This window comes from Eschrichtius robustus, chromosome 4 (assembly GCF_028021215.1).
Source record: "Eschrichtius robustus isolate mEscRob2 chromosome 4, mEscRob2.pri, whole genome shotgun sequence".
Classification (NCBI taxonomy): domain Eukaryota; kingdom Metazoa; phylum Chordata; class Mammalia; order Artiodactyla; family Eschrichtiidae; genus Eschrichtius; species Eschrichtius robustus.
The window spans coordinates 130,772,054-130,799,969 of NC_090827.1; the positions used below are offsets into that span (position 1 = coordinate 130,772,054).

The 27,916-nt window shown below is 39.4% G+C and overlaps 1 protein-coding gene across 3 annotated transcripts in view; it reads right to left on the minus strand.

Moving 5' to 3' along the window:
- The window catches only part of PDE5A (phosphodiesterase 5A), a 154,808-nt gene that overhangs the window by 84,823 nt on the left and 42,069 nt on the right, over positions 1–27,916 (minus strand). For all 3 annotated transcript variants that reach the window (XM_068543365.1, XM_068543367.1, XM_068543366.1), the window contains exon 4: positions 1,391–1,462. In XM_068543365.1, coding sequence (XP_068399466.1) covers positions 1,391–1,462 — 72 coding nt within the window. The remainder of the gene's footprint in view (positions 1–1,390; positions 1,463–27,916) is intronic.

Below are 27,916 nucleotides of genomic sequence, written 5' to 3' on the forward strand. Positions count from 1 at the left end.
GAGACACAGATCTCTTTACACCATGTGAAACTGAAATTCACTCCATGCAAAATTTGGTGTAGTCTCTAAATGATATTAAGACTTGGGTTTAAGCTAAGACTGTAAAAATAGCCTGTAACTTATTACTGGGGCAAACTGAAAGCTCACAATCTTGTTAGGAGAATATTGGCAATAGCAGTCCCATACTAAATTGCAAATTTAGTATTAGTTTAAATATATCATTTTAAACATGATATATCACCCTCATTATACTATACTAAGGTGATGTGCTCATAATTATACTAATTATTGATGAAAGGAAATCTTTACATGGCATACTTTATTCACAAGCATGAATTTATTTTGCCAAGAGATGATACAGCCTAAGAATGCAAATCTTTCAAGAGGGGTTTACATTAATGGACTGTAAACAAATAACGGAATAAATAGCCAGTCTAGAACCATGTTCCCTGCCAAATATCCTCATGTGTCATTAATGGAACAGGAGACTAGATGTCTATTACACTGATTTAAAAAGGTACTTGCTATGTTCTGAAGCAATTAAGACACGGGGACCAACACTAGTGCCAACACAGCCTACAACATGAGACAAAAATAACTCTGCCTTGTTGGAATGTCTTCCAAAAGCTCCTACTAATTTTCAGGGGAGTGACCGAAATAGCAATGGGCTTGAATAGGAAGAATTCAGTGAGCTCCATGATATACATATAATTGCATATTTAAGAAGAGAAATCATAAAACCTACTGACAGAATGAAGTTATAAACAGGTTTAAGGGCTTCTGTCCTTAAAAGGAAAGCATGTCGATGTGGCGTGAGGAATGTATTCCTTCAGAGTTGGACGAGAAGGGTAATAAAATAATGCTGACTGCCACTCTTTCTGAAGCTAAATTCACATCATTCAGCCTGAATTCACACCTTGGCGCCCCACCGTCTGCGTGTAAAGCTTATAAAACATTCTGCATTTGCTTCACCAGGAGCCAATTCTAATTTTAAGCTGACCTGCAGCACTGAACTTGGAGCAGTGCTTTAGGGATTTTACGTAATGTTGAATTTCTTGATAGCAGTGATGAAAAGTAAATGAGAGAGTTAGAACACCGTATCACCCTCCGGATGGCCGCAACATGCACACAGCCCCGGGGGAGGCTTGGTGGCATGGTGAGGAGGCAGTGGGGACGGGGTTCTGTTGACTGAAGACCACAACGACTCCAAACTCAGGTCAGCACTGATTTAGCCAGAGGCAAGAGACACTTTAGAACATTTCGGATCATTTTAAACCATAATGTTTTTGTGATCAACAATTTCAGCAATCACTAATCCCAGAGGTCTATACAACTCTAAAGAGAAAGCATCTTCCTAAATTGAGATCATACCAGACCCAAGTTTTGGTACCTTTTCATCTTTTTCAGTGAATGTCCCACCATTTCCCGATTTCTTGTTGATGGCCTGGGCTACACCAACAACCTGGTATAAGAAGAGAACATTGGTAATTTCGTTGACTGAAATTATTGGTATGAATTCACCAAAGCGTGTTTACAAAATAATTTCTACATGTGCTTTAAAATAACAATAAGCTACAAAATCAAAACAAACCCCTCAGCATCTGAACTAGTTCCGTATCATTTTGTACATTCTTTTTTCCTAATAAGAGTTCAAATGTTTCTAACTTCTTGGGTCCCAAACTATATTTGATTCTGGGATTTCATGCTGCCCTGTGAAAGAAATTACTGGCAATCACTTTTTATGTGAGTATTTCTCATGGCTTTTGAATAAAAAATAAACATTAAATTTATATCACATTTCAAATAGAATATATGATTAAATGAACATTTTATATTGGTTTTAAATATAATATTTCAAATGGGCTAAATGCTCTTTTACTAAAAATGAAATAGGACCAATGGCCAGTCACAGAATTTAAAATGCAGGAGGACCAATTAGGGTAAAAGTAATTCTTAATGTAGGGATGTTTTCCAACTTCTTTTGAAATTTCTGAACTTGAAAATTATCTTACCTTCAATAGACTTACTTTGGTGGAAAGAAGTTTTATTGAAAAACAGACTGAGCCTTATTTCAAATCAGAAGGCGTTTGAAAGATAAACTACGTCTTAAGAAGACTGAGCTAAACTCTGGGAATATGTCTTAAGTTTCCACAAAACATTTAGCAAGACTTTTAAGAACCTTCTCATCTTCCTAATTAAAAGTATATTTTACTTACCCATTTAGGTCCAACTTGAAGTTTGTGTTATTACCTTATTAGTCTTTTAAAGACCTTCAACTTACTTTTGCTTCCTCTTTACTACTTATAAATTCTACTTGTTTCCTCCTTCTACAATTTAATATCAGTGTAAAAAGCTATTATCCTCTAAATGGTTATACTTTAGAAATATAAAGTCCTGAGTGTTGTGTGGATGGTCCATCCTTTTTTCTCAGCTCACTCTAGCCCCTTAGCTTTAAGAAATGGATATAAAAAATTCCCTTCCAAGATAGCAGAGCAAGGACAGAGAAATACATTCTTGTCTGATGTCGTTTTCTGTTCTCAACACGTTTCCTCCCCACCTTACGACAGAGTAAAGAGATGTTGATTTTAAAAAGGAGAATCATCCAATTATCCTGTACCTATTTTACACTCTTTAGCTCTTGGCTAACAGATTTCTCGATGCTCCAATCTCAATGACAAAATGCCTACAAAAGCTTCTGTCTAAGGTCAAAACGTCTGGACTGCAGCCAGGCACATTCACTTGAATATAACTGATGGGAGCCTCTTGAGGGTCACTGGGGTCTAATACATAGTGCTACCAGTATAAGTTGGTGATTTTATTTTAAGCATTCATTCATTTACTCAACAAATATTGTGGTGACTACTGTGTACCAAGGAGTGATAAAAACTGGGAGAAAGGCTACCCGGAAGGAGCTCAAGAATCAAGAATGGGTGATACATAAACATATATTTACAGCACACGTTTGATCACTTTGATGATACAGATGCCCACAGATTGCTAAGAGCACAGAAGGGAGACCAAATATGCATAAAAGAGAAGGTTTCTCAGAAATGATGACATTTGAGTTTTTATTTGTCTTTAATAAATGGTTTGATAAAAGAGTCAAATTTTTAAATCTTCATTTTAAGGAAGAAGAGATTAAAACAGATAAAGAGACTGTTATGCAAACCTTCTCAGATAATTATACAGTATTACAAGAAGCATGTATTGATGTGCTGTTTGTACCTGGAGCCGTGTGAGTCAATGTACCATAAGCAAGACAATTTTCAACCAACACAACACCGTTCACGTAGTTCAATAGCTGTTCTCCACTTCGAGAATTTCTACTTGATTCATTTCTCAAACCCGCCGCCTCCTCCTCCTCCTCCTCCTTCTCTTCCTCTTTCTTTTTTTCCTTTAAATACTAGTGCCAGTTGTCCTTCATCTCTTAGAACATACTGAGTTTTGAGTGTAAGCTCACCCATAGCAGGGACTGTTTTCCATGGGAGCCCCATGTCCCCTGAGTCATGAAGTGTCAGGCATAGCGACTTGCTGCTTGTCTGGCACTGCACTGGTGGCGTGAACTTGAACTCCACACCCTGTGGGGCACAAGCCCTGCTCTCATGGTTCACTGGTGTCTCTTCTTTGTCTCGCAGCTGCAGGCAGAGGCAAGCTTTCCTCGTTGCTGAAAAGTTTTCCAGGCCTGGTTCCATGGATGGAACCTTCACAGACCTAGGCTTCCCGTGGGAGTTTAGTTTCCCCTCCCTGCTCCCACCGTGTCTGTGGAGGGGACTCATCACCCCTGCCTGCAGATGTTACCCGCAGGCATTCACCCTACCATCCTGAGTCTCACATCTCCGAAGCCCATCTGGACTTTGGTCATTCACGCTGCTTACCCTGGGTTCCCCTCTTTGTTTCTGATACCCTGGGATTTCCCTTTCTTGAGCTCATCTGTAATTTTTAAAATTGCTTTTGGTGAAACTTTATTCTCTACTTGTTTGCAGAATGGGGAGGTGGGTGGTGTTCTGCACCTGTTCAGTCTGGCAAACTGACCAGAAGTCTTGTTCACAGGCTTTAAACCCTGCTTTGCACCCGCTGAACACCAGCTCTTTACTATATTTAATTTTGTTCCCCTAACATCAGGGCAAGATATTAATCATTAGGCAACTTCATGGAATGAAGACTTCCAGTGAAGAATTTTTCATCCTTTCCGGTGACCAATTATTTCTCTCACTAGTAATTTTATAGATTTAGATATTAGAGGTTAATTTGTTTAAGGGATGATTATTTAAATATAATTAATTATTTTTTAAAAAAACAGTCAAGTTCTTTCAAGGGACTATTAGATCAGGAAAATATATCTGATACTCACATGTGCCTCAATACTTAGCTGGATGACATTTTAAATATACCACTGATAAAAGCAACAGATAAAAATCAGAGGAAAGGTATAGTGTTTGTCCAAGGTAACATAAGACAGTAAAAGACAAAAAGACTTTGATTCTCCAAATTTCAAGGAGCCTAGCAAAACTTGCACCCCCTGGCCTCCTTGTGTTGATAAAAAGTCTTTCCTCTTTCTACCATCTATTGCTCCTTTAAACAAATTAATTTTCTTCAAGACAAGGTTTTTAAATGTCAGTTTTCAAGGACAGCTTTTATGGCAAGAATTTGTCAGACCTCATATCTGAGAGGCAAAGCCCCTAAAAATTTTAGCTTCCATATCAGAAGCCCAATCACTTCTGCCTACCTGCTATCTACCTGCAGTACTCTCAAACACCAATACTTTATGCTATTTTTTTTTTTTTTAAAGCACAAAAAAGCTTCTCTGTTTTCTATTGCACTGGCACTTTTCAGAGCATAAATGAATATTATGTCCTCACAGGGTCAAGTGTTCTTTTAGGAATGCAAAGGGCAAGACTTGATTCTCGCTGGGTGATCAGTGAGGAATGTGACAGCTGGTCGCTTCAGGGACAAGTGATCACTGCCACAGCGAGCAATTTCTTCTTCAATCAGCAGCTGCCCCGACCCTTACTGAGGCCATACATCAATCCCTACTATACATTTCCCTGTTCTCCCCGTTCCTAGTTCCAGGGGATGCTCAGCATGGAGGCTAAAAGCCAGGGAGAAAAGGAACAAACTCTACAAATCTTAGCTATCCCTCTGTCCCACCTGCAGAATGTCTCTATTATAATGACCGGATTCTAGACCATCTGTAACCTGAGCTGAAAACCTTACTTCACCAGGGAAACAAGAACTTAACGTAGACAGGAGCCAGTGGAGAATTCTTCCCAGTGCTCTTTTCAAACTTTCTCTTGACTCGGTCATTCATTCAGCAACAAATATTTATTCAACAAATAATTAATACACACGTTTAATATACCAGTCACTGTTCTAGACAATGAAGATGGCTCAGTAGTGAACAAGACAGACACAAATCCCTGTACTCATGGAGCTGACATTCTAGTCAGAGTGTTAGGCTTGGAAGGGAATCCCACCCCCATCCTCTTGCCCACCCCTGTTTTACAGATAAAATGAAACTGAGAGGGTTGACATGACCAATCCAGGCTTTTCCACCTCTCTTCCAAATCCTAGGCAATCAGCAAATTATGGTCATATTCCAGGTGGTAGGCAAAAGAATGGCCTCCAAAGATGTCCTCATCCTAATCCCTGGAACCTATGACTATGCTGCCTTAAATGACAAAAGGGACTTTGCAGATGTGATTAAGTTAAGGATCTGGAGACAGGGAGATTATCCTGAATCATCTGGGTGGGCCCAATGCAATCACAAGAATCCTTATGATGGAAAGTGGGAGGCAGGAGAGTCAGACAGATTTTAAGATGCAGTTACAGGGTTTTTTTTTTTTTTTTTTTTAAAGATGTTTTTTGTTATTTTGATGTTGACCATTTTTAGAGTCTTTATTGAATTTGTTACAATATTGCTTCTGTTTTATGTTTTTTTGGTTTTTTGACCTAGAGGCATGTGGGATCATAATTCCCCAACCAGGGATCGAACTGAACCTACACCCCCTGCAGTCGAAGCGTGGAGTCTTAACCACTGGACCGCCAGGGAAGTCCCGCGGCTGCAGGTTATGAAGCTAGAAAGGGGCCACAAGCTAAGTGATGTGGGCAGCCCATGGAAGCAGGAAAAGGCAAGAGAATAGATTCTTCTCTAGAGATTCCACATAGAAACACAGCCCTGCTGACCCTCTGTGTCAGCCCAGTGAGAACTATTTTGGACTCTGACCTCCAAAACTATAAGATAATACATTTGTGTTGTTTTAAGCCACTAAATTTCCAGTAGTTTTTTGCAGCAGCAATAACAAACTAATATGTTCCATTAGAATTACTCATACATGCTCCCATTCCTTGTTCACTCTTCCTCACCCCACATTATATCTTGTGTTTCACCATCTAAATCCTCACTTTCTTTGAAAGCCCTGGCATCTCACTGCTAATTGTTTTCTTGCCTCAGTCCATCTATGACACTTAAGTCCAAATTTCCCTTCCTGAAACACTACTTTGCACATACAAGTCATCTCATTACTCAAAGCTTTTAATGGTTCCATGCATCCATCTATAGGACAAAAATTGAAGACTCTGATTCCATATGCTCAACTTGAACTACAATCACTTACATGGGTCTTTGAAGTAGAATGCTACAAAGACCTTTGCTCACGTCATTCCTTGAAATATTACCTTCTAGTTTCTCGGCTGAGGCTGTCTCCAAAAAAGCTTCCCTTCAAAGCCCTCTGAAATTCTGTGTTGCAGCTGAGGGTGCTATAATCTGACAATGAGGTATTCTCATTTTTAACCTCATTTTCTCTGTTCACATCCAACTCAATTGTTTCCTAAGGACATGATTTATATCTTATGTCTTAAGGAAGCATCAGACTCTGAATGTACTCAGTGCTTCACAGATATTTGTTCTTGATGATAATGGGAGAAGTGTCAGATATCAAAGTTTTATTTAGGTGATGTACTTACTGGACAATTCACATCTGAAAAATAGTTAATAAAATTTGCCCATTTTGGTGTGCTTGGTGAGGCCTGTGTTAAGGGAGGGCTCTGGGACGTATGGAGCACATTAAAGGACAGGTTTGGCTCAGGCTTTCAGAGGGGTCGCCTTGGACAGGCCTGGCCCCTCCTCTCACGGTCGCCCAGACCTGAGCCCCCGCCTTCAGTGAGGTCGTAGATTTCTTTGGTCTGGGCCAGAGCGGTCACCCTGCTTGTTGATCTAGGAGGAACTGAAATGGGCCAGAGAATGCTGTTCTCTAAGACAGCTTCCTGATCTGTATGCATTAGATTATACTCCATTTAAAGCTGTTACAAAGGGCGGAGTCAAGATGGAGGACTAGGAGGATGTAGAATTCGTGTCTCCGCACAATTAGAGCACCTACCAGGCACTGGTGGGGGACCACGGACACCTAAGGGGATGGGAGGAACCCCCAGCAACCAGTTGGTGGGATCTTGGTTCCCAGGCTGGAGGTCAGGCCTGAGCTCCTGTGCTGGGAGCTCCGAGTCCAAACCACTGAACAGAGAACCTCAGACCCCAGGGAATATTCATCAGACTGAGGCCTCCCGGAGGTCCTAATCTCAGCACCTAGACCCAGCTCTATCTAACTGCCTGCAAACTCCAGCGCTGCACACCTAAGGCCAAACAACCAGTAAAGCAGGAATACAGCCCCACCCATCAAAAAAAAAATAAAAAAGAAACAACAAAAAAGTATGTTACAGATGAAGGAGCAAGGTAAAAACCTACAAGACTGAATAAATGAAGATGAAATAGGCAACCTACCTGAAAAAGAATTCAGAGTAAAGATAGTAAAGATGATCCAAAATCTCAGAAACAGAATGAACAAAATACAAGAAACATATAACAAGGATCTAGAAGAACTAAAGAGCAAACAAACAGTGATGCATACACAATAAATGAACTTAAAAATACTCCAGAAGGAATCAATAGCAGAATAACTGAGGCAGAAGAACGGATAAGTGAGCTGGAAGATAAAATGGTGGAAATAACTGCCAGGGAGCAGAAGAAAGAAAAAAGAATGAAAAGAATTGAGGGCAGTCTCAGAGACCTCTAGGACAACATTAAATGCAGGAACATTCGAATTCTAGGGGTCCCAGAAGAAGAAGAGAAAAAACAAGGGACTGAGAAAATATTTGAAGAGATTATAGTCGCTCTGACATGGGAAAGGAAAGAGTCAATCAAGTCCAGGAAGCGCAGAGAGTCCCATACAGGATAAACCCAAAGAGAAACACGCCGAAACACATAATAATCAAACGATCAAAAATTAAATACAAAGAAAGAAAAAATATTAAGAGCAGGAAGGAAAAACAACAAATAACATACAAGGGAATCCCCATGAGGTTAACGGCTGATCTTTCAGCAGAAACTCTGCAAGCCAGAAGGGAGTGGCAGGACATATTTAAAGTGATGAAAGGGAAAAATCTACAACCAAGACTACTCTACCCAGCAAGGATCTCATTCAGGTTCGACAGAGAAATTAAAACCTTTACACACAAGCAAAAGTTAAGAGAATTCAGCACCACCAAATCATCTTTACAGCAAATGCTACAGGAACTTCTCTAGGCAGGAAACACAAGAGAAGGAAAACACCTACAAAAACAAACCCAAAACAATTAAGAAAATGGTAATAGGAACATAAATATCGATAATTACCTTAAATGTAAATGGATTAAATGCTCCAACCAAAAGACATAGACTGGCTGAATGGATACAAAAACAAGACCCGTATATATGCTGTCTACAAGAGACCTACTTCAGACCTAGGGACACATACAGATTAAAAGTGAGGGGATGGAAAAAGATATTCCATGCAAATGGAAATCAAAAGAAAGCTGGAGTAGCAATTCTCATATCAGACAAAACAGACTTTAAAATAAAGACTATTACAAGAGACAAAGAAGGACACTATATAATGATCAGGGGATTGATCCAAGAAGAAGATATAACAATTGTAAATATTTATGCACCCAACACAGGAGCACCTCAATACATAAGGCAAATACTAACAGGCATAAAAGGGGAAATCGACAGTAACACAATCATAGTAGGGGACTTTAACACCCCACTTTCACCAACGGACAGATCATCCAAAATGAAAATAAATAAGGAAACACAAGATTTAAATGATACCTTAAACAAGATGGACTTAATTGATATTTATAGGACATTCCACCCAAAAACAACAGAATACACATTTTTCTCAAGTGCTCATGGAACATTCTCCAGGAGAGATCATATCTTGGGTCACAAACCAAGCCTTGGTAAATTTAAGAAAATTGAAATTGTATCAAGTATCTTTTCCGACCACAGTGCTATGAGACTAGATATCAATTACAGGAAAAGATCTGTAAAAAATACAAACACATGGAGACTAAACAATACACTACTTAATAACGAAGTGATCACTGAAGAAATCAAAGGGGAAATCAAAAAATACCTAGAAACAAATGACAATGGAGACACGACGACCCAAAAGCTATGGGATGCAGCAAAAGCAGTTCTAAGAGGGAAGTTTATAGCAATACAAGCCTACCTCAAGAAACAGGAAACATCTCAAATGAACAACCTAACCTTGTACCTAAAGCAATTAGAGAAAGGAGAACAAAAAAAAAAAAACCCAAAGTTAGCAGAAGGAAAGAAATCATAAAGATCAGATCAGAAATAAATGAAAAAGAAATGAAGGAAACAATAGCAAAGATCAATAAAACTAAAAGCTGGTTCCTTGAGAAGATAAACAAAATTGATAAACCATTAGCCAGACTCATCAAGAAAAAAAGGGAGAAGACTCAAATCAACAGAATTAGAAATGAAAAAGGAGATGTAACCACTGACACTGCAGAAATACAAAGGATCATGAGAGATTACTACAAGCAACTATATACCAATAAAATGGACAACCTGTAAGAAATGAACAAATTCTTAGAAAAGTACAACTTTCTGAGACTGAACCAGGAAGAAATAGAAAATATAAACAGACAAGCACTGAAGTTGAAACTGTGATTAAAAATCTTCCAACAAACAAAAGCCCAGGACCAGATGGCTTCACAAGCAAATTCTATCAAACATTTAGAGAAGAGCTGACACCTATCCTTCTCAAACTCTTCCAAATATAGCACAGGGAGGAACACTCCCTAACTCATTCTATGAGGCCACCATCACCCTGATACCAAAACCAGACAAAGATGTCACAAAGGAAGAAAACTATAGGCCAGTATCACTGATGAACATAGATGCAAAAATCCTCAACAAAATAATACCAGACAGAATCCAACAGCACATTAAAAGGATCATACACCATGATCAAGTGGGGTTTTTCCCAGGAATGCAAGGATTCTTCAATATATGCAAATCAATCAATGTGATACGCCATATTAACAAATTGAAGGAGAAAAACCATATGATAATCTCAATAGATGCAGAAAAACATTTCAACAAAATTCAACACCCATTTATTATAAAAACGCTCCAGAGAGTAGGCATAGAGGGAACCTACCTCAACATAATAAAGGCCATATATGACGAGCCCACAGCCAACATCATTCTCAATCGTGAAAAACTGAAACCATTTCCTCTAAGATCAGGAACAAGACAAGGTTGCCCACTCTCACCACTATTATTCAATATAGTTTTGGAAGTTTTAGCCACAGCAATCAGAGAAGAAAAAGAAATAAAAGGAATCCAAATCGGAAAAGAAGAAGTAAAACTGTCACTGTTTGCAGATGACATGATACTATACATAGAGAATCCTAAAGATGCTACCAGAAAACTACTAGAGCTACTGAATAAATCTGGTAGAGTAGCAGGACACAAAATTAATGTACAGAAATCTCTTGCATTCCTATACACTAATGATGAAAAATCTGAAAGAGAAATTAGGGAAACACTCCTATTTACCACTGCAGCAAAAAGAATAAAATACCTAGGAATAAACCTACTTAAGGAGACAAAAAACCTGTATGCCTCTATGCAGAAAACTATAATACACTGATGAAAGAAATTAAAGATGATACAAACAGATGGAGAGATGTACCATGTTCTTGGATTAGAAGAATCAACATTGTGAAAATGACTATACTATCCAAAGCAATCTACAGATTCAGTGCAATCCCTATCAAACTACCAATGGCACTTTTCAAAGAAGTAGAACAAAAAATTTCACAATTTGTATGGAAACACAAAAGACCCCGAATAGCCAAAGCAATCTTGAGGAAGAAAAATGGAGCTGGAGGAATCAGGCTCCCTGACTTCAGACTATACCACTAAGCTACAGTAATCAAGACAGTATGATACTGGCACAAAACCAGAAATATAGATCAATGGAACAGGATACAAAGCCCAGAGATAAACCCACGCACATATGGTCACCTTCATCTTTGATAAAGGAGGCAAGAATATGCAATGGAGAAAAGACAGCCTCTTCAATAAGTGGTGCTGGGAAAACTGGACAGCTACATGTAAAAGAATGAAATTAGAACACTTCCTAACACCATACAGAAAAATAAACTCAAAATGGATTAAAGACCGAAATATAAGGCCAGACACTATAAAACTCTTAGAGGAAAACATAGGCAGAACACTCTATGACATAAATCACAGCAAGATCCTTTTCGACCCAGCTACTAGAGAAATGGAAATAAAAACAAAAATAAACAAATGGGACCTAATGAAACTTCAAAGCTTTTGCACAGCAAAGGAAATCATAAACAAGACGAAAAGACAACCCTCAGAATGGGAGAAAATATTTGCAAACGAAGCAACTGACAAAGGATTAATCTCCAAAATATACAAACAGCACATGCAGCTCAGTATCACAAAAACAAAGAACCCAATCCAAAAATGGGTAGAAGACCTAAACAGACATTTCTCCAAAGAAGATATACAGATTGCCAACAAACACATGAAAGGATGCTCAACATCACTAATCATCAGAGAAATGCAAATCAAAACTACTCTGAGGTATCACCTCATACCGGTCAGAATGGCCATCATCAAAAAAATCTACAAACAATAAATGCTGGAGAAGGTGTGGAGAAAAGGGAAACCTCTTGCACTGTTGGTGGGAATGTAAACTGATACAGCCACTATGGAGAACAGTATGGAAGTTCCTTTAAAAACTAAAAATAGAACTACCATATGACCCAGCAATCCCACTACTGGGCATATACCCTGAGAAACCCATAATTCAAAAAGAGTCATGTACACAGTGTTCATTGCAGCACTATTTACAATAGCCAGGACATGGAAGCAACCTATGTGTCCATCGACAGATGAATGGATAAGGAAGATGTGGCACATATATACAACGGAATATTATTTTGCCATGAAAAGTAACAAAATTGAGTTATTTGTAGTGAGGTGGATGGACCTAGAGTCTGTCATACAGAGTGAAGTAAGTCAGGAAGAGAAAAACAAATACCGTATGCTAACACATATATATGGAATCTAAAAAAAAAAAATGGTTCTGATGAACGTAGGGGCAGGACAGGAATAAAGATGCAGACACAGAGAATGGACTTGAGGACATGGGGAGGGGGAAGGGTAAGCCGGGACGAAGTGAGAGAGTAGCATTGACATATACACACTACCAAATGTAAAATAGATAGCTAGTGGGAAACAGCTGCATAGCACAGGGAGATCAGCTCAGTGCTTTGTGACCACCTAGAGGGGTGAGATAGGGAGGGTGGGAGGGAGATGCAAGAGGGAGGGGATGTGGTGATATATGTATACATATAGCTGATTCACTTTGTTATACAGCAGAAACTAACACAACACTGTAAAGCAATTATACTCCAATAAAGATGTTAAAAAAAAAATTTTGCCCATTTTTTTCTCTGCTCTTTGCTTGATATTAAGAGATCTGTCCACATACAAAAACTTCGTGTGTCAGTAAGAAATACATACTCTTAATAAGCCTTTACTTATGGAGTTGAAACTTATAGCCTAAAACGGCTTTGGGAGAGTGGGAAAGAAAAGCTTGAGATTGTCAGTTTTAATTTTTAATTTTAAAAATATAGTAAATATCCATGTCCTTGTCATCTAGAACAGTGGTAAAATGGGGCTTGTTAAAACACAGCTTGCTGTATCCCACCCCCAGAGTTTCAGAGTCAGAGATCTGGGTTGGCTCCTGAGAACTTGTTTTACTAAAAGTTCTCAGGTGATGCCAAACGCTGCTGGCATAGGGACAGAAAACACTTTGAGAGCCATTGATACAGAACTACTAAGCATTAATATTTGCTAATGTTTCCTCTTTTTTTTAAGTTAAAGTAAGATAACAACAAATTGGACTTTTTCCTTCCCAGTCTCATTGTATTCCATGCCAAATTTTGCTCATTTGATCCCCAAATGTTTGGGTTGTTTGCAATGTTTTTGCTATTACAAATAATCCACATTGAACATCTCTGTATGGGTCTCCTTGTGCACATGTGCGAGAGCTTCTTTGATGAAATCTTCAAAGGATTACAGAAATTTATATTTATCAGCAATGTACAAGGGTTCTTGCTAACCTCACGTCCTAACCAACCCCTAGTATTATGAGGCTAAATTTTTAACCTCTGTCTATCTGTTGGGTATAAAAATGTATCTCATTATTGCTTTAATTTGCATTTCCCTGATTACTAGAGAGCTTTTTAATTATTATTGGTTTTTAGTTACTACTGGCTACATTGGTTTCCTTCTTCTGTGTTGCCTATGTGTACCTTTGCCAATTTTGACCTTTTTGTTGTTTTGGGTTGTCTGGCTTTCATTAATGAATTTGAGAATCAAGGTTTGATATTTCTTTAAATGGTAAGACTGACTTTACTTGGCTGGGACTCATTTTATCCCTCTGTATGTACAGGCACTGCTACACCTGTTTCTCTCAGGAGTATGTGTATCGATCTTCCAGGGTTGGAAGACAAGACAGCAACGCGTATAGAAGTGGATGATTTTAGTCTATTCTCACAGCCTGGGTGGCCAGGAAGAGGGAGCCAAGGTGAAGGGAAGCTTCTAGGAAGTTGAAAGATATAAAGAGCAGTGCCCTGAAGATAACTGGCATCAGAAATACATGATTGATGGCCAGCGGCCCTAATATAGTTAGTTAATAAACCTATTCACAGCCAAAAAGAAAAAAAAAAAAGAAAGAAAGAAAGAAAGAAAAAAACTTATAATGCCAAAAAGTTTGTCACTTAAGAAAAGGAAAAGGGAGGGCCTGTTACGTAACAGGCACTTTGTCTGTTAATCCATCTAACCTTTGTCACAACCCTTTCAGGTAGATATTATGATTCCCATTTTATCACAAGGGCAGCTGATGTTCAGAAAAGTTAAATAGGTAGTGCAAGAATGTGCAGACCCAGATGCTCTCCAGGTCTGATCCCAAAGCTTGTGTTCTTCCTGCTACTCCCCCGCAGGGGAAAGTGAAACCAGCACTAGTGTATATAAAATACAGGTTCGTAAGCACTATTGTTTAAACTAGAGGAATCATGAAGACCACTGGTTTTCCAGTACATCCAAGACTGTCTTCAGACCCCATACATATGCTTATCTTTTTAAAGCATGCTTTCATCAAAGGGAATGGAACAATTTCAAAACTATAACTTTAAGAAACAAAGACAGGGCTTCCCGGGTGGTGCAGTGGTTGAGAGGCCGCCTGCCAATGCAGGGGACACGGGTTCGAGCCCTGGTCCAGGAAGATCCCACATGCTGCGGAGCAACTAAGCCCGTGTGCCACAACTACTGAGCCTGCGCTCTAGAGCCCACGAGCCAAAACTACTGATCCCGCGTGCCACAACTACTGAAGCAGGCACGCCTAGAGCCCGTGCACTGCTACGAAGAGTAGCCCCCGCTCACTGCAACTAGAGAAAGCCCACGCGCAGCGACGAAAACCCGACTCAGCCAAAAATAAATAAATAAAATAAATTTTAAAAAAAGAAACAAAGACAAATCCAAAGTGGCAGCTTAAAAGTTCTGCTTTCTTTGACTTTGATTATAAACCTTAAAGACACATTTTTATAGCCAAGAACTACTTACGTAACATAAAGAATCCTATGTTTCAGGCGAAAACAGGTAATAATGCAGTTTCAAAAATAAGCAGGTTATTCAAGGAAAAGCAGAATTAGTCTCTGATGATAAAAATCAGAACTGTGTTGCCCATGGGTTGTGGGCATTGACACAGGTGATGAAAGTGTTCTCTGTCTTGACTGGGGTGTTATACAGATGAATAAACATTTGTCAAACTCATCAAACTGTACATGAAGATCTGCATATTTCACTGTATGTAAACTCTAATTTGGTTTTCAAAAAGTATGTGAAAGTCTTAAAAGTAAATTTGTAATTACTGATGATATCTGAACGTGGTGGTCCACGTGCTGAGTTCTCAGCTGTCCTGGAGCACGCTGAGGTCCTGACCGTCTGCTCCGTGCTACCAGGCAGGACGGATGCTCCCCAGATGGCACCGGGACAAACCCACCTCTGGGGGTCAGTAGCTGTCCTGCCCTGGGAACGTCCAGCGGGAGAGGTGCCAACCTGAGACTGCATTCCTTCCAGACAAGGGGCTGCTGGGAACAATTCTTAATCCTAGCGTTTATTCTTATCCCTTTGAGCGCACGCACACACACACAATTTCCTCTTCCTTGCCAAATACCAAACTCTCTGCCACACCAGCTTTTAAGCAATGAGGTGTAAAGGTCTTAGAACCACAGGGACCTGCTGCTTTCTAATCAGACCCTTCTGTCCATTGGGATACAGAGATTCAGGCCTGAGACAGAGCAGCACATAACCATTATGAGCAGAGTCTCCTTCTGTGCCCTTTAAAAACGACAGAGACGCAAAGGGTACACAGCAGAAAGGAGCCTGCTGTCTTTCCCATGGCAGTGTACGCGCAGTGTTCACCGTTTTTATTTAACTTTCCATTCCTCCGTTTGTCTGGCCTTGCAACACTCCAAAGGGAGGGAACAGCCATCTTCTGAACCTCCACTAGGTGGCGAGCTCTGTGGTGGGCACTGTCACGTTCCTTGTCTCACGATGACCACTGTCAAACCCCCCACTGTGTGTCTGTACCTCATGTTGAAACGTCACAGACAAGTCACCTTAAGCGCAGACTGGTGAAGAAAGTTGCTCAAGGAATCACTGATCTTAAACCAGCACTCAAGACAGTTGTTTTGCTAGAGTCGGAACTCTTTCTTTCAAACTCTATCTCTCTGCCTAATTGGGAATAAGTCCAAAATAACAATAAAAAAAATTGTGTCCTCAATATATATTGTACAAACTGTACTTTGTATCAGAATAATTCTATCACTGTTATGCCCACCACTACACATGACATTGCCAAAAGTGACTTCAGAGCCTTGGATCTATTTAATAACTATGATTTATTTTCAGGGTGGTGTCCTGCGTTCTGCCAGGTGCTGGCCTGCAAAGCACACCCTGGACAGTGTTGTTGGGTTTGGACTCTGTTAACCCAGGATTGAGTTTGTTCCAGTACTGCCTGCACTTACAACAGGTCCATGCCTCTATACGCTGGCCAGGTGCTGTGCTAGTAAAGCTTCCTGATAATTACAGGGTAAAGGGGTGTGCTCATAAATGTGGACCTAATACAAACAGAGGAGAAATAACACAGCAAAAGTGGCAGAAAGCAAGTTTCATGCATGAAAACACTGAATAGGCTGAATCTCACTTGCAAATTAAAGGTGGTATCAAAGGAACGCCATCTCAATGGGAGTTGAACTAAGTGTTCAGATCAGTGTTCTTGCCTCTACTGGACCACCTAACTGCATCATAGCCAGTTAGATATTCACATCATAGAAGCTAGATATTCCTAACATTTAACTTAAGAGATCCAGGGGAAAAATGTATGTGTGTTTATAATTTTTTTACACTCAACAAATCCTTCGTATAGAGAACATAATATTTTACCTCTAAGTGCTTTTTCCTCCAAATGGAAGATGAGCCTGAAAAGATAATCATATATGAAAGCTCAGATGCAGACAGACACCAGTCTCACTAGCAAAACTCCTCGTTTTAGGTGTTACCAGCACAAAGAGACATGCCCTCCTCCACACAGCTATGTCAGATAATATACAAAGCATTTAATTTGGAATCATTGTTGGCAACTCTAGATTTTAATCATTCTATTATTCCAGTCCATAATTTGCATTTTCAAAAACTAAAACAGTAAAAAGAGTTGACTGGTAGCTTTTCAGGTACAATCGTTAATAAAGATGAAAGAAGGTAATTATTTCACAGTGAGAAAAATGCAGCCTTAGAATAAGATGACATGGGTATCAATTCCAGCTCTGCTACTTAATAGATATGGAATATTAGGAAATTTCCTTAACTTGATGAAGTCCATATTTCTTCATCTAAAATGGGGAGGATAACATCAATACAAAATAGTTATTACTGATCTCTAAGGGTCGGCAGGAAGATCTTAGTCCTACTACTATTTACCACATAGCCTTGATTAAATTTCTACCTGAAATCCCTTAATTTGTCAATCTACTTTGGTTTCCATGCTTCAAGACGGCAGAGAAACATTTTTGAAAAAGAAGTTCTCAGGTCAGCTAGCATTATTGCATACCACAGATGCAGTTTAAATGTCACCTCCTCTGTGAGGCATTCTTGTCTCACCTTGCTCTCATGGAGCCTACAGTCTAGGGAGGGGAAACAGAAATGAACCCGTAAGTTAATATGTAGTATGTCGAATGGTGATTAAGTGCTTAAGTGTCATGAAGAAAACAGCAGGGATAGAAATAATGGTAGATAGTCAATAAGGATGGCTGAAGAAAGTCTTCCTGAGATGTCATTTGAGTAGAAACCTGAAGGAGGTGACAGACTGAGCCATGTGGAGAACTAGGCAAAGGAACTTCAGACAAGGAAACAGCAAGTGCAAAGGCCCTGGGGTGGAGAGAAAACAACAACAGTGTGCTAGAGAGGATTGGCAGGGGGAGACAATAGGTGAGATAAGAGGGGCTTCAGGAGCCAGGTCATGGGGGACCTTTCTTAGAGAGTGAAGTGGAAATCCACTGCAGGGTTCTGAGCAGGGGAGGGATGAGATCTAGCATGTTTTCTAAAATTTGTGTTGAGAATAGACTGAAGGGCGTTAAAGGCTTGAAGCAGGGACACTAGTTAGGGAGGCTACTATAATAATTCAGGTGCTCCATACTGATGGCTCCACACTGAAGCTCCAGTGTGGTAGAAGTACAGGTGGAGAGCAGTGATTGAAGGGAAAGTCAAGGGTGTTTCCTGATCAGCTGGATATCTACTGTGGGGGAAAGAAAGAAGGAATTTAGCCTGATTTTAGCCTTTAAGGAACTTAGCCTGAATAGCTGGGATGACAGAGAAGTTAAGTGTGGTGGGGATGAGTATAGAGCAGGTTTAGTGGGAAGGAAGATTAGGAGTGATGTTTTAGACATATTAAGTTCACGATGCCCGTTAGACATATATGGGTAGAGAAGGCAAGTAAGCAGTTGAATATATGAGTTTAAATTGAAGAAACAATACAGTTGCAATATAAGTTTGGTTGGCATGCAAATGGTATTTAAAACTATGAGAGTAAATAAAATCACATAAGCAGTGAGTGAAGGTCCAGGGCTGAGCCATTTAGCAGTGTTGTGATGAGCGGGCACCAGCTAAAGAGACAGAGAGGCAGTCAGAGAGATGGGAGGAAAAAACTGGGGAGTCTGAGGTCCTGGAGAGCAAGTGAAGACACTCTGTCCTGGAGGAATGAGTGATCAACAATGCCACATGCTGCCGACCTGCCGGGTAAGGCGAGTATTGAGAAATGATCATAAGCTCCTGCCCTATGGACGCCATGCGACCCTGCCAAGAGTGGTTTCCACAGAGCGGTGAGGGTGAAGGCTTGGGTGGATTATGCTCCGGAGACTGGGAGGAAACGGAAATGGCAAACGTGGACAACTCTTTCAAAGAGTTTAGCTCTGATGGTAATCAGAGAAATGGTGATCTCTGAAAGGAGGTATGTAGTCCAATGAGCGTTTGCTTTCATTTTTAAGATGGGAGAAATAACAGTGTGTTTGTATGCTGATAAACCAGTTTGGTAGAGAGGGGAATTTTGGTGACTCTGGTCACAGAGGGGAGAGCTGCTGAGCCGCGTCTTGGAGCAGATGAGATGGGATGAGATCTGGTGCACAAGTGCGAGACTGACCTTTGCTATTTCACAGATGGTTAATTTAAAAGGGAAACCAGAGGATGTAAACTCAGATGCAAGAGCAGGGGGAAAGAGACTGGGGAAGTTCTCTTGTGGAATTATTCCTGTAACTGCTTTATTTTTCACTGAAAGAGTAAGCAAGACCACCAGATGAAAGTGGAGGTGGGGATGCAGTGCTGAGACTTGAGGAGAGAGGAGAAAGGAATAGACAGTAAAACAACATACCCCCGAAAAGAGCTAATGGTTTTGATCCCCACAAACCAATTCTCTCCGTTGCATGTTTTATTTTAGGGAATATCACAATTCTCCCCACTAGAAAGTATTCTAGATTCTTCCTTCTACTTAACCCTCCATCAAATCAATCCCTCAACCACCTAAACAGCAGTGTAACAAATCCACTCCTAGTCTGGATTATGCAAAAGCCTCCTTACCAACTTCCCTGCTTCCAAACCCAGGACTTTCTCCGTGTATGAACAAATATGGAAATCAAAATCTATCAAGTGTCAAATTATGTGGCTCTGGGTTAGAGATTAAACAAAGAAAACTCTTCATCCTTAACGCTATGGCCACACAGATCTTTAAATGACAGCAAATGTTTCTTGGCTTAAAAAAAAAAAAAAAAAAAAAAATCCAGCACCTCCTTCACATGGCAGTTTGAGGACACTTCATGATCTTGCCTCAGCTTGGCTGCACAGCCTCGCCTCCAGTGCCAAGGTATTTACTAGACAGGTTCCCTCCAATCTTGATCCATGAGGGAGGCAGAAAACAATGGTGCAGAGAAATAATAAGGATGCACCAGTGAGCATTTTCCATGGGCATTAAGCAGCAAAGTACCTAAGCTACACACAAACAGTGATCTCATGAAGACCTGCATTTGTGACATAACATTTTAGAAGACTTTTAATACCTCGATGGTTTGCCGCAGCTCAAACGGCAGGCATCTTCCTCTTCTTCTCCTCAGCCTTCCTCTTTTAATTCTACTTCCTCTTTTCCCTTTGATTCAAGCCCATCTGGCAGAGCACACACCCCAACTTGCCACCTTATTTAAACCTAGTCTGTGTTACCTCTGGTAGTTCATATTATTTTTAGTATATGAAAGGTTGAGAAGCACTAATTTTTAAGATATTATTTTTTTATTGAAGTATGGCTGATTTATGATGTTTCAGGTGTACAGCAAAGCGACTCAGTTTATACACACACACACACACACACACACACACACACACACACACACACAACTATTCTTCTTCAGATTCTTTCCATTACAGGTTATTAGAAGATATTGAATATAGTTTCCTGTGCTATACAGTAGGCCCTTGTTGTTTAAGATATTATTTTAATTAACAAGCAGAGTTCCTCATTTATCATCTGACCAGTTTTAAGGAAAGAGACTAAAGCCTCAAAATGCACATAGTACTTTTGGTGGTTTCACAACATCTCCACACATTCTTTGATACTCTTCTCTTCAAGAGGTGGAACCTAACTGCCCTCCCCAAGTCTGGGCTGGACCTGATGCCTGGCTTCTGACGAACGGTTACCGTGAGGCGAAGGTGAACAGGTCTGGGGACTTGGTCATACAAGGCAGTGCCGCTTCCTCCTTGCTCACCCCGCCACATGCTGAGTACACGGAGTGACCTGTGGAGAGGCCCGCTTGGCCGGGATCTGAGGCCTCCTGCCAAAAGCCACGTGAGTGAGCACTCCGAGAAGTGCACGCTCGAGCGTGAGTCAGGCGCCCCTGCTGCCTCCTGAGTGCGGCCACAGGCAGGGAACCTGGGCCAGAAGCACCCAGCCAGCTGGGCCCCTCTGGCATTTCTGAACCACGGAAACTGAGATAATGAAGGCTGTTGTTCAGAATCACTAAGCTTAGGGTAATGTGTTATGCTGCAAGAGATCACTAACATACTTACGATCATCAAATAATTTGTAATAATCAAGTGGATCTGGAATTCTAAATCCAGATCATTTTCATTTTATCACTGCTACCAAGTGATATAAAAAAAAAAAGAAAAATATGATTCAAAAATTTTATAAGATAAAATTTATACTTTTATTTAAATTCTGCCTAGAATATTAATTTCCACTCTATGGTAGAAGAGAAACAAGTAGGAACTTTTAGCTGAGGATTTAATAAGAAGGAATACAGAGTACATAGTTTATAAAGCACTTTACCTATATAATCTTGGCTCTTAGATGAATGTAGATGTTTGCATATATAGAGAGAGAGAGAGAGAGAAAGAGAGAGTGCAGAAATTTCACTGACAACCACCTTAACTCTTTAAGAATGCATGAAAATTATTTAATAATCAAAATCCATCCCCAGGTCTAATTATGTGGTTCTGGGTCAGATATTATACAGAGAAATTATTTATGCTTATCTGCAACTGGTTTCAGACCTCTACTAGTCATAATTCAGGATCTATATAAAAATTCTCAAAATTAAACTTATAAATGCTCTATCAAATTAAAAGTGCAATGCATTCCAACAAGTGCTGGAATGGTTATTCTAAAACTACCAATGAAGACCCATATTGAATAAATCATAGCATTCAGTCTGAACCAAATTGTCTGAGCATTCAAAATAAGATTTGGGTAAATATAGCCTACCATTAACTTAATCTTCAGTCTCAAGCTTTCATTCACTCTTTCTTCTTCTCCTGGATCAGTAGTGTGACCTCAGGGATTTTGAACCTACTAGCATTATGTTTTTCATCTGATGCTCTTGAGAAATGTTTCTTCCCTTAGGAAAGCGGTTACCGTCTTCTTTGTAAAATACACTTGTTTATTATTTAAAGGGTAATGTGGAAAAAGAAAAAGAAAAGATCTTCACCATCGCCATATCAAGTCCAGAACCGACGGAAACTTTTCGGAGTATTTTTGTTTTGTTTCTAAAACAAAGCTACAAGAAAATATCACAGGGGAATAAATGCAATGGACAATTTATAAGTTTTCAAAAAACACGTAACTAGCCAATTCTTTAAGACCAAAATAGATCTAGATCAACTGACAGTCTGCAATTAAACTCTGCTTATTCTTATAGCTATATTTTCATCTAGTCTGACTTGGAATTGTAGGATTATGTATAAAGCTGTAATGTTCTTCATCTGTTCCAAGCTTACATGACAAGTTTAAGAAAAGCCCTAGTCAGTAGTGTGAGCAGAATATCATAGGCAAGCATCTACCCTGTCTCCACCCTCTCACAGAAAGCATGTTCAAGCTTCCTCTCTTAAGCCTGTGGGATAAACACAGCAGGGATCTGCTGTATGAAACCACAGCTTTCGTTCTTCCTCTGTGATTCCTCCAGTTCTTGAAATCCACAGACTTTCCTTTGAACTTGGGTGCTGAATATTTAACTCATTTAACATTTGTTTTGTTACCTCGTACTGATATTTGTTTTTTGGTATATAAGATCTCCCTCTTATTGAAAATGAAAAAAAAGTTTCTAAGTATCTTCCTTGCTTCATTTTTTTAATATCCTCACTGCCTAGACCAGGACTCTACATATTGCAGTGATTCAACAATTACTTTCAAAACAAGATAATTTGGGGGGGGGGGGCGGGGATGAGAATATTTTTAACTTGGGGGGGGATGAACAGATAAAGTTATGTAGCTTAAATTCTAGAAAACATTTACTTTTATATAATGCAGTTGGAATTACACATTTGATTCCATTAATGCTTTACTTTATGATTTTTGGCAGGCATTAAATCTCTTTTATTCATCAAAGTATTATATTTATTTCATAAAAATCTCATAAAATTTGCCCATATTTTTTGAAGTTTTTCACTGTTCTTTTAAAAGAAGATAAAAACAATTGGATATTTAGATAAAAATGCTCCTTTATTACACTGTAAAAAAACTTATCATAAATCTTTTATTACAACTGCTATATTTGCATCAAAGAATTATATCATCAAATATGATAAAATAAAATCAAAATGATAAAAACAGAGAAGGAGGATAAGAGCTCTGATTCCAAATTAGATTTTTACTTAATAACTGGAATTGACATTCAACCAAGAGAAAACAGGTATCAGCCTAGCCTGACATTATTGGATATAATCTCTACCTCAGATCAATACGAAATTTTCACAGAACTTGCATTATTTCACAATGTCCTGGCTTCTACCTCAATGGTGCAGCCCCTATAAATTAAAAAAAAAAAAAAAAAGCACTCATCTCCACCATGTCATAACAAGCAATACTTCAAGAGAGGGCACTATTTCAGAAATAGGTCATCTGAGCTAGAGAGAAAGAGTTGAGCTTCCCTGAACTTCGTTACTAAACATAAAAGAACCATCTGGTTATAGAAATAACTAATGCATGTGACAAAAATATAAAACTGATCCAAGTGCCCAGGTCTGAAAAATCCAGTGTTAAGCCTGAAAGAAATTTAACAGCAGCTCTAAAAATTCACACACTTGCTGCAAATTTTTTTCATGATGCTTCCTGTGCATATCACAGAGCACACTGGCCCAGATTAACATGAAACATGCTCCTGTAACTCTTTTATCCCTGGTAGAAATTTCTTCTTGTTTACTGGATGGATTCCCCTTAAGACATTATAGAGGATGTGACTCTGATCCCTCTTTCTCTCCGCCCCCCCTTGCTCCCTGCCCTTCTTTCTCCCCGCCACCACTCTCTCTCATTTTAAAGAGTCTGTCTGCAGGGTGGTGTCAACACTTAACTTTGAAGAGCCATCAGAATATAGCCAGCTCTCCTTGTCTCTACCTTCAAGCCTTGCTTCCAAATGGAGCCATATCTCACATCAGGGTACCTCCCACCCCCAAATCAACAGTAACCTAAATGTTTACTGCAGCGGCTCAAGAAAACACTGAGGGGGAAGAAAGGAGAGTGCAGTCATCACCCACGGCAGAATGTTAAGAAACCCTCTTGCCTAGGTTTGAAGCTCAGCTTTGCCAGTTTTTAGTTACGTGACTTTGGCCCAGTTCCCTAAATGTCCCGTGTCTCAGTTTCATCATCTGTTAAGTGTGAATAAAATAATGACTACCTCCTATGGTTGTTATGAAGATTAAATGAATTAATATATGTCAAGTCCTTAGAATAGTTTCCACAGGATAGGCAGTTATTTCCAAAGTCCTACTCTGTCGTCCCTCAAGCCATTCTGTTATAGAGCCTGGGCTGGCTCTCTTCTCTCCCCGGACCCCTTTACTTTTTGTCTTCTTTCATCTTCTCTAGCCAGTAGCTCTCTGACCTTTCCAAAATAAATTATTTCAGCTTCCTCTAGCTTCTTCAGTCCCCACTCCCACACACACACACACACTCACTTTGCCCGTTAACGCCATTGTCTTAGAAGGGAGTATGGAGAGGGGAAAATTGCAAAAACTTATCCTCTGTGATTTAAAAAAAAAAATTCTGTCACGGAAGTTTTAGGAATATCTATGATCCTGACTTCTAAAAAGGCATTGCACTATTACACTTATGATTATAACACGAATGAAAAGAACTCCTGAAAATTTTTAATTAGTTTAAATACTTCACGAGAGACGGATGAAGTGATTATACATTTTACTGAATCTTAAAAATCTTCCTGAATTTTCTGGACTCTGTTGTAGTTCAGACTTTAGTGTTCAATATTCAACTGCTCCCTTCAAGCAGCTCTCCAGAGTTGGTACCTTAAGTAACTGAGGTCACTAAAAGGTACCAAGACGTTTTATAAACAGTCAGTAATGACATTTTTTCTTAGGCTTCTTGGTAATTAGTTGGAATCAGTGTTGGCTTACTCAATACAATTGGACTAACACAAAGAGAAGAAACCAAATTTACTCTGCCTCATTTATGAGGAAAAACAATGAAAAATATTTTTCTTTTACGCTTAAAGTTTGTTAGAGGGTAACAGACCAGTTAAGTCAGGGACTGTGCTGCTTGTCACTTGATCCCAGCTGTTTGGTTATTATGTGGCTGATGACCTCTGCATACAACTTTATCATTCCTTGTTTCTCATAAGAGTTCAGTTAGTTCTATGTCTCCTTTAAAAAATAACAGCTGACATTTATTGATCACTCCCAGTGTGCCAGAAAGTATGGTAAGCCCTTTGCATGCACAAACACATTTAACCTTTACAACAACCCTGTGAGGCAGGTCCTTTTATAACCGTTATTTTGCAGATGAGGAAAACTGAGGATCAAAGGGATTAACCAGCTCCATCCTGGTTACTCATCATGTAAGTGGTGAAGATGGGATTCAAGCCCAGAGCAAGCAATCTTAACAATTACTCCCAAAAGCCTTACTGTGACCCTCCCTTTTGATTTCAAAAGCTTCGTGGGAGAAAGAGTACTTTCTATTACGTGTACACAACAGCAAACATTGCCCTGAGTTTGTTTATGTAGCTATAAATTTAAGGATAATTCTGGAAGTCGTATATGGCATCTTCTTAGGGGCCTTGGTTCTCGGTCAGCCAAAGTACTTTTTATACTTCAACAGCCATGCTGAGAGTATGCCTGTTTTTCTGACTGTTTCTCTTCATTCCTTTTTTTCTGAAGAAATAATTCTCACAGGAAATAATTTCAAACCGGGCAGGGTGAGCGTGGGAGGAGAGGGAACAAGGGGGAGAGGACAGAGAATAGGGAGGGTCAGCAAGACGTTTAAAAAGCTGTTTGGAAACCTTCCCATCAGTAAAGTTACTAAGACTCCAGTGAAGTTACTGAAGGTTGTTTATCTCATGAAATGCTTCATGTGAAAAAACTTTTGTGGAAACCAGTGAAGAGCTCAGCCTTCATATCAAATCATCATAGGGTGAAACAGAGACAGCAGGAGAGGATGAGGGAGCATGGAGGAAGATAGCCCTGAGGAGGCTGAGGAACCCAGCAGAAATCTTAAGGAGAGCTCTGGACAATCACAATCTGGGGACCTGCAGCTGAACCCACTTTAATGAGGTCTGTAATTGAGCAGACGACCCCTGGCTGAGAGTGGGGTTATTCATTCATGCAATCAAATTTAATGGCTAAGATTTTTAAAAAATTGACAATACCATGCGTTGCCTCGGATGTGAAGCAACTGCAACTCTCATACATTGCTGATAAAAAAGCAATATGGTACAGCCACTTTGGAAAGGAGCTTGGAAGTTTCTTATAAAATTAAACATACACCCACCATATGACCTGGAAATTCCCCTCCTATATATTTACCAAAGAGAAATGAAAACATGTCCACAAAAAGACCTATATGCAAACAGTGGCTTTTCTTCTAACAGACAAAAACTGGAAATTACTCAAATGTCTATCAACAGATGAATGGATAATCAAATTGTGGCACATCCATACCATGGAATAATCACTCAGCAATAAAAAGGAACACACTACTGACACGCAATAACATGGATGAATCTCACAAGCATTATGCTAAGTGAAGAAGCCAGACACACAAGACTACATACTGTATGATTCCACTTATATGATTTATATGACACTCTAGAAAAGGCAAAACAATAGTGACAGAAAACAGATCAGTGATTCTCAGGGGCTGGGGGTTGAGGGAGGAGGAGGAGATCAACTACAAGGGGTACAGGGAAATATCTGAGGGGACAGAAATGTTCTGTATCTTGATTATAGTGGTGGTTATATGACTGTACATGCATTTGTCAAAAACTCATCAAATTATACACTTAAAATGGGTGAATTTTATGGTACGTAATTTATACCTCAATACAGTGGGGATTTTTGTTATTGTTGTTTTAGTTTCAATCATCCTCACTGGTAGTCATAAAGACAGAAACGCGTGTATCCAGAGGATGCTCTCTTACAGAAGGGCAGTCTCACCTACTTCACCCTGGTGATTTTGTTGCACATTCTCATGGGTTCCCCCAATCCCCACTGTTCATGCTAGTTGAAAAGAGATATTTAACCAGAGCATGACTCAAGCTGAATCTCTCAGCCAGTACAAAGTTGTTTTTCAGGCCATGGTTTTAAAACATACTTACAAATTAAAAGCTGAACATCATCTTTTTAAGTGCACACAATCATAATCCTTGGTTTATAACTAGGGCAGCCAGATAAAATATAGGATGTCCAGTCAAATTTAATTTTAGATGAACAACAAATAATTTTTTAGTATAACTATGTCCCCAATATTGCATAAGACATGCTTTTTATTTGCTTTATCTGGCAATCTGCTTAAGAACACCACTGGTCCGTGCATGGCATAGACTTTTCAATTTTATTTATTCATTCACAATTAATTAGCTAATTAATTATTTAATCTCATATGCATGTTGTAGCTGCAGGAATTTTTAGTAACTGTGGCTGTAACTACCCTCTTAGGAAACCATGTAGCAACTCTTAAGGCACTGAGAACTTATCTCAGACTACTGATAAGTGACTGATTTAGGATCCTGCTCATCAAATTATCTGTAGACCCAGTGCATCAGCATCAACTTGTTGCTTGTTAGAAAAGAATCTCACTCAGGTCTCACCTAGACCTACTGAATTCAGAATCTGCATTTTAAGATTCATAGGCACATTATTGTTTTAGAAGCACTGATTTAGAAAACCGTGATTTAGGAAAATTCCCAAGGGCATATGCAGGGTGGATTAAAGGGAAATTGACTTAAAGTACAGAAACCCCTTACAAGAATATTTTAAAAGTTCAGGCATTACTTCAAGATCTGAATTATGGTACAGGCAGCAGGAATGAAAAGAAAGAGATCAAAATGAGAAACACTAACAGAAAAAAAAAAAAAATCTATGGGACTTGGTAAAGGACTGGATGGAGGAGGGAAAGGAAAGATGTCAGAATCTGAATATACATCA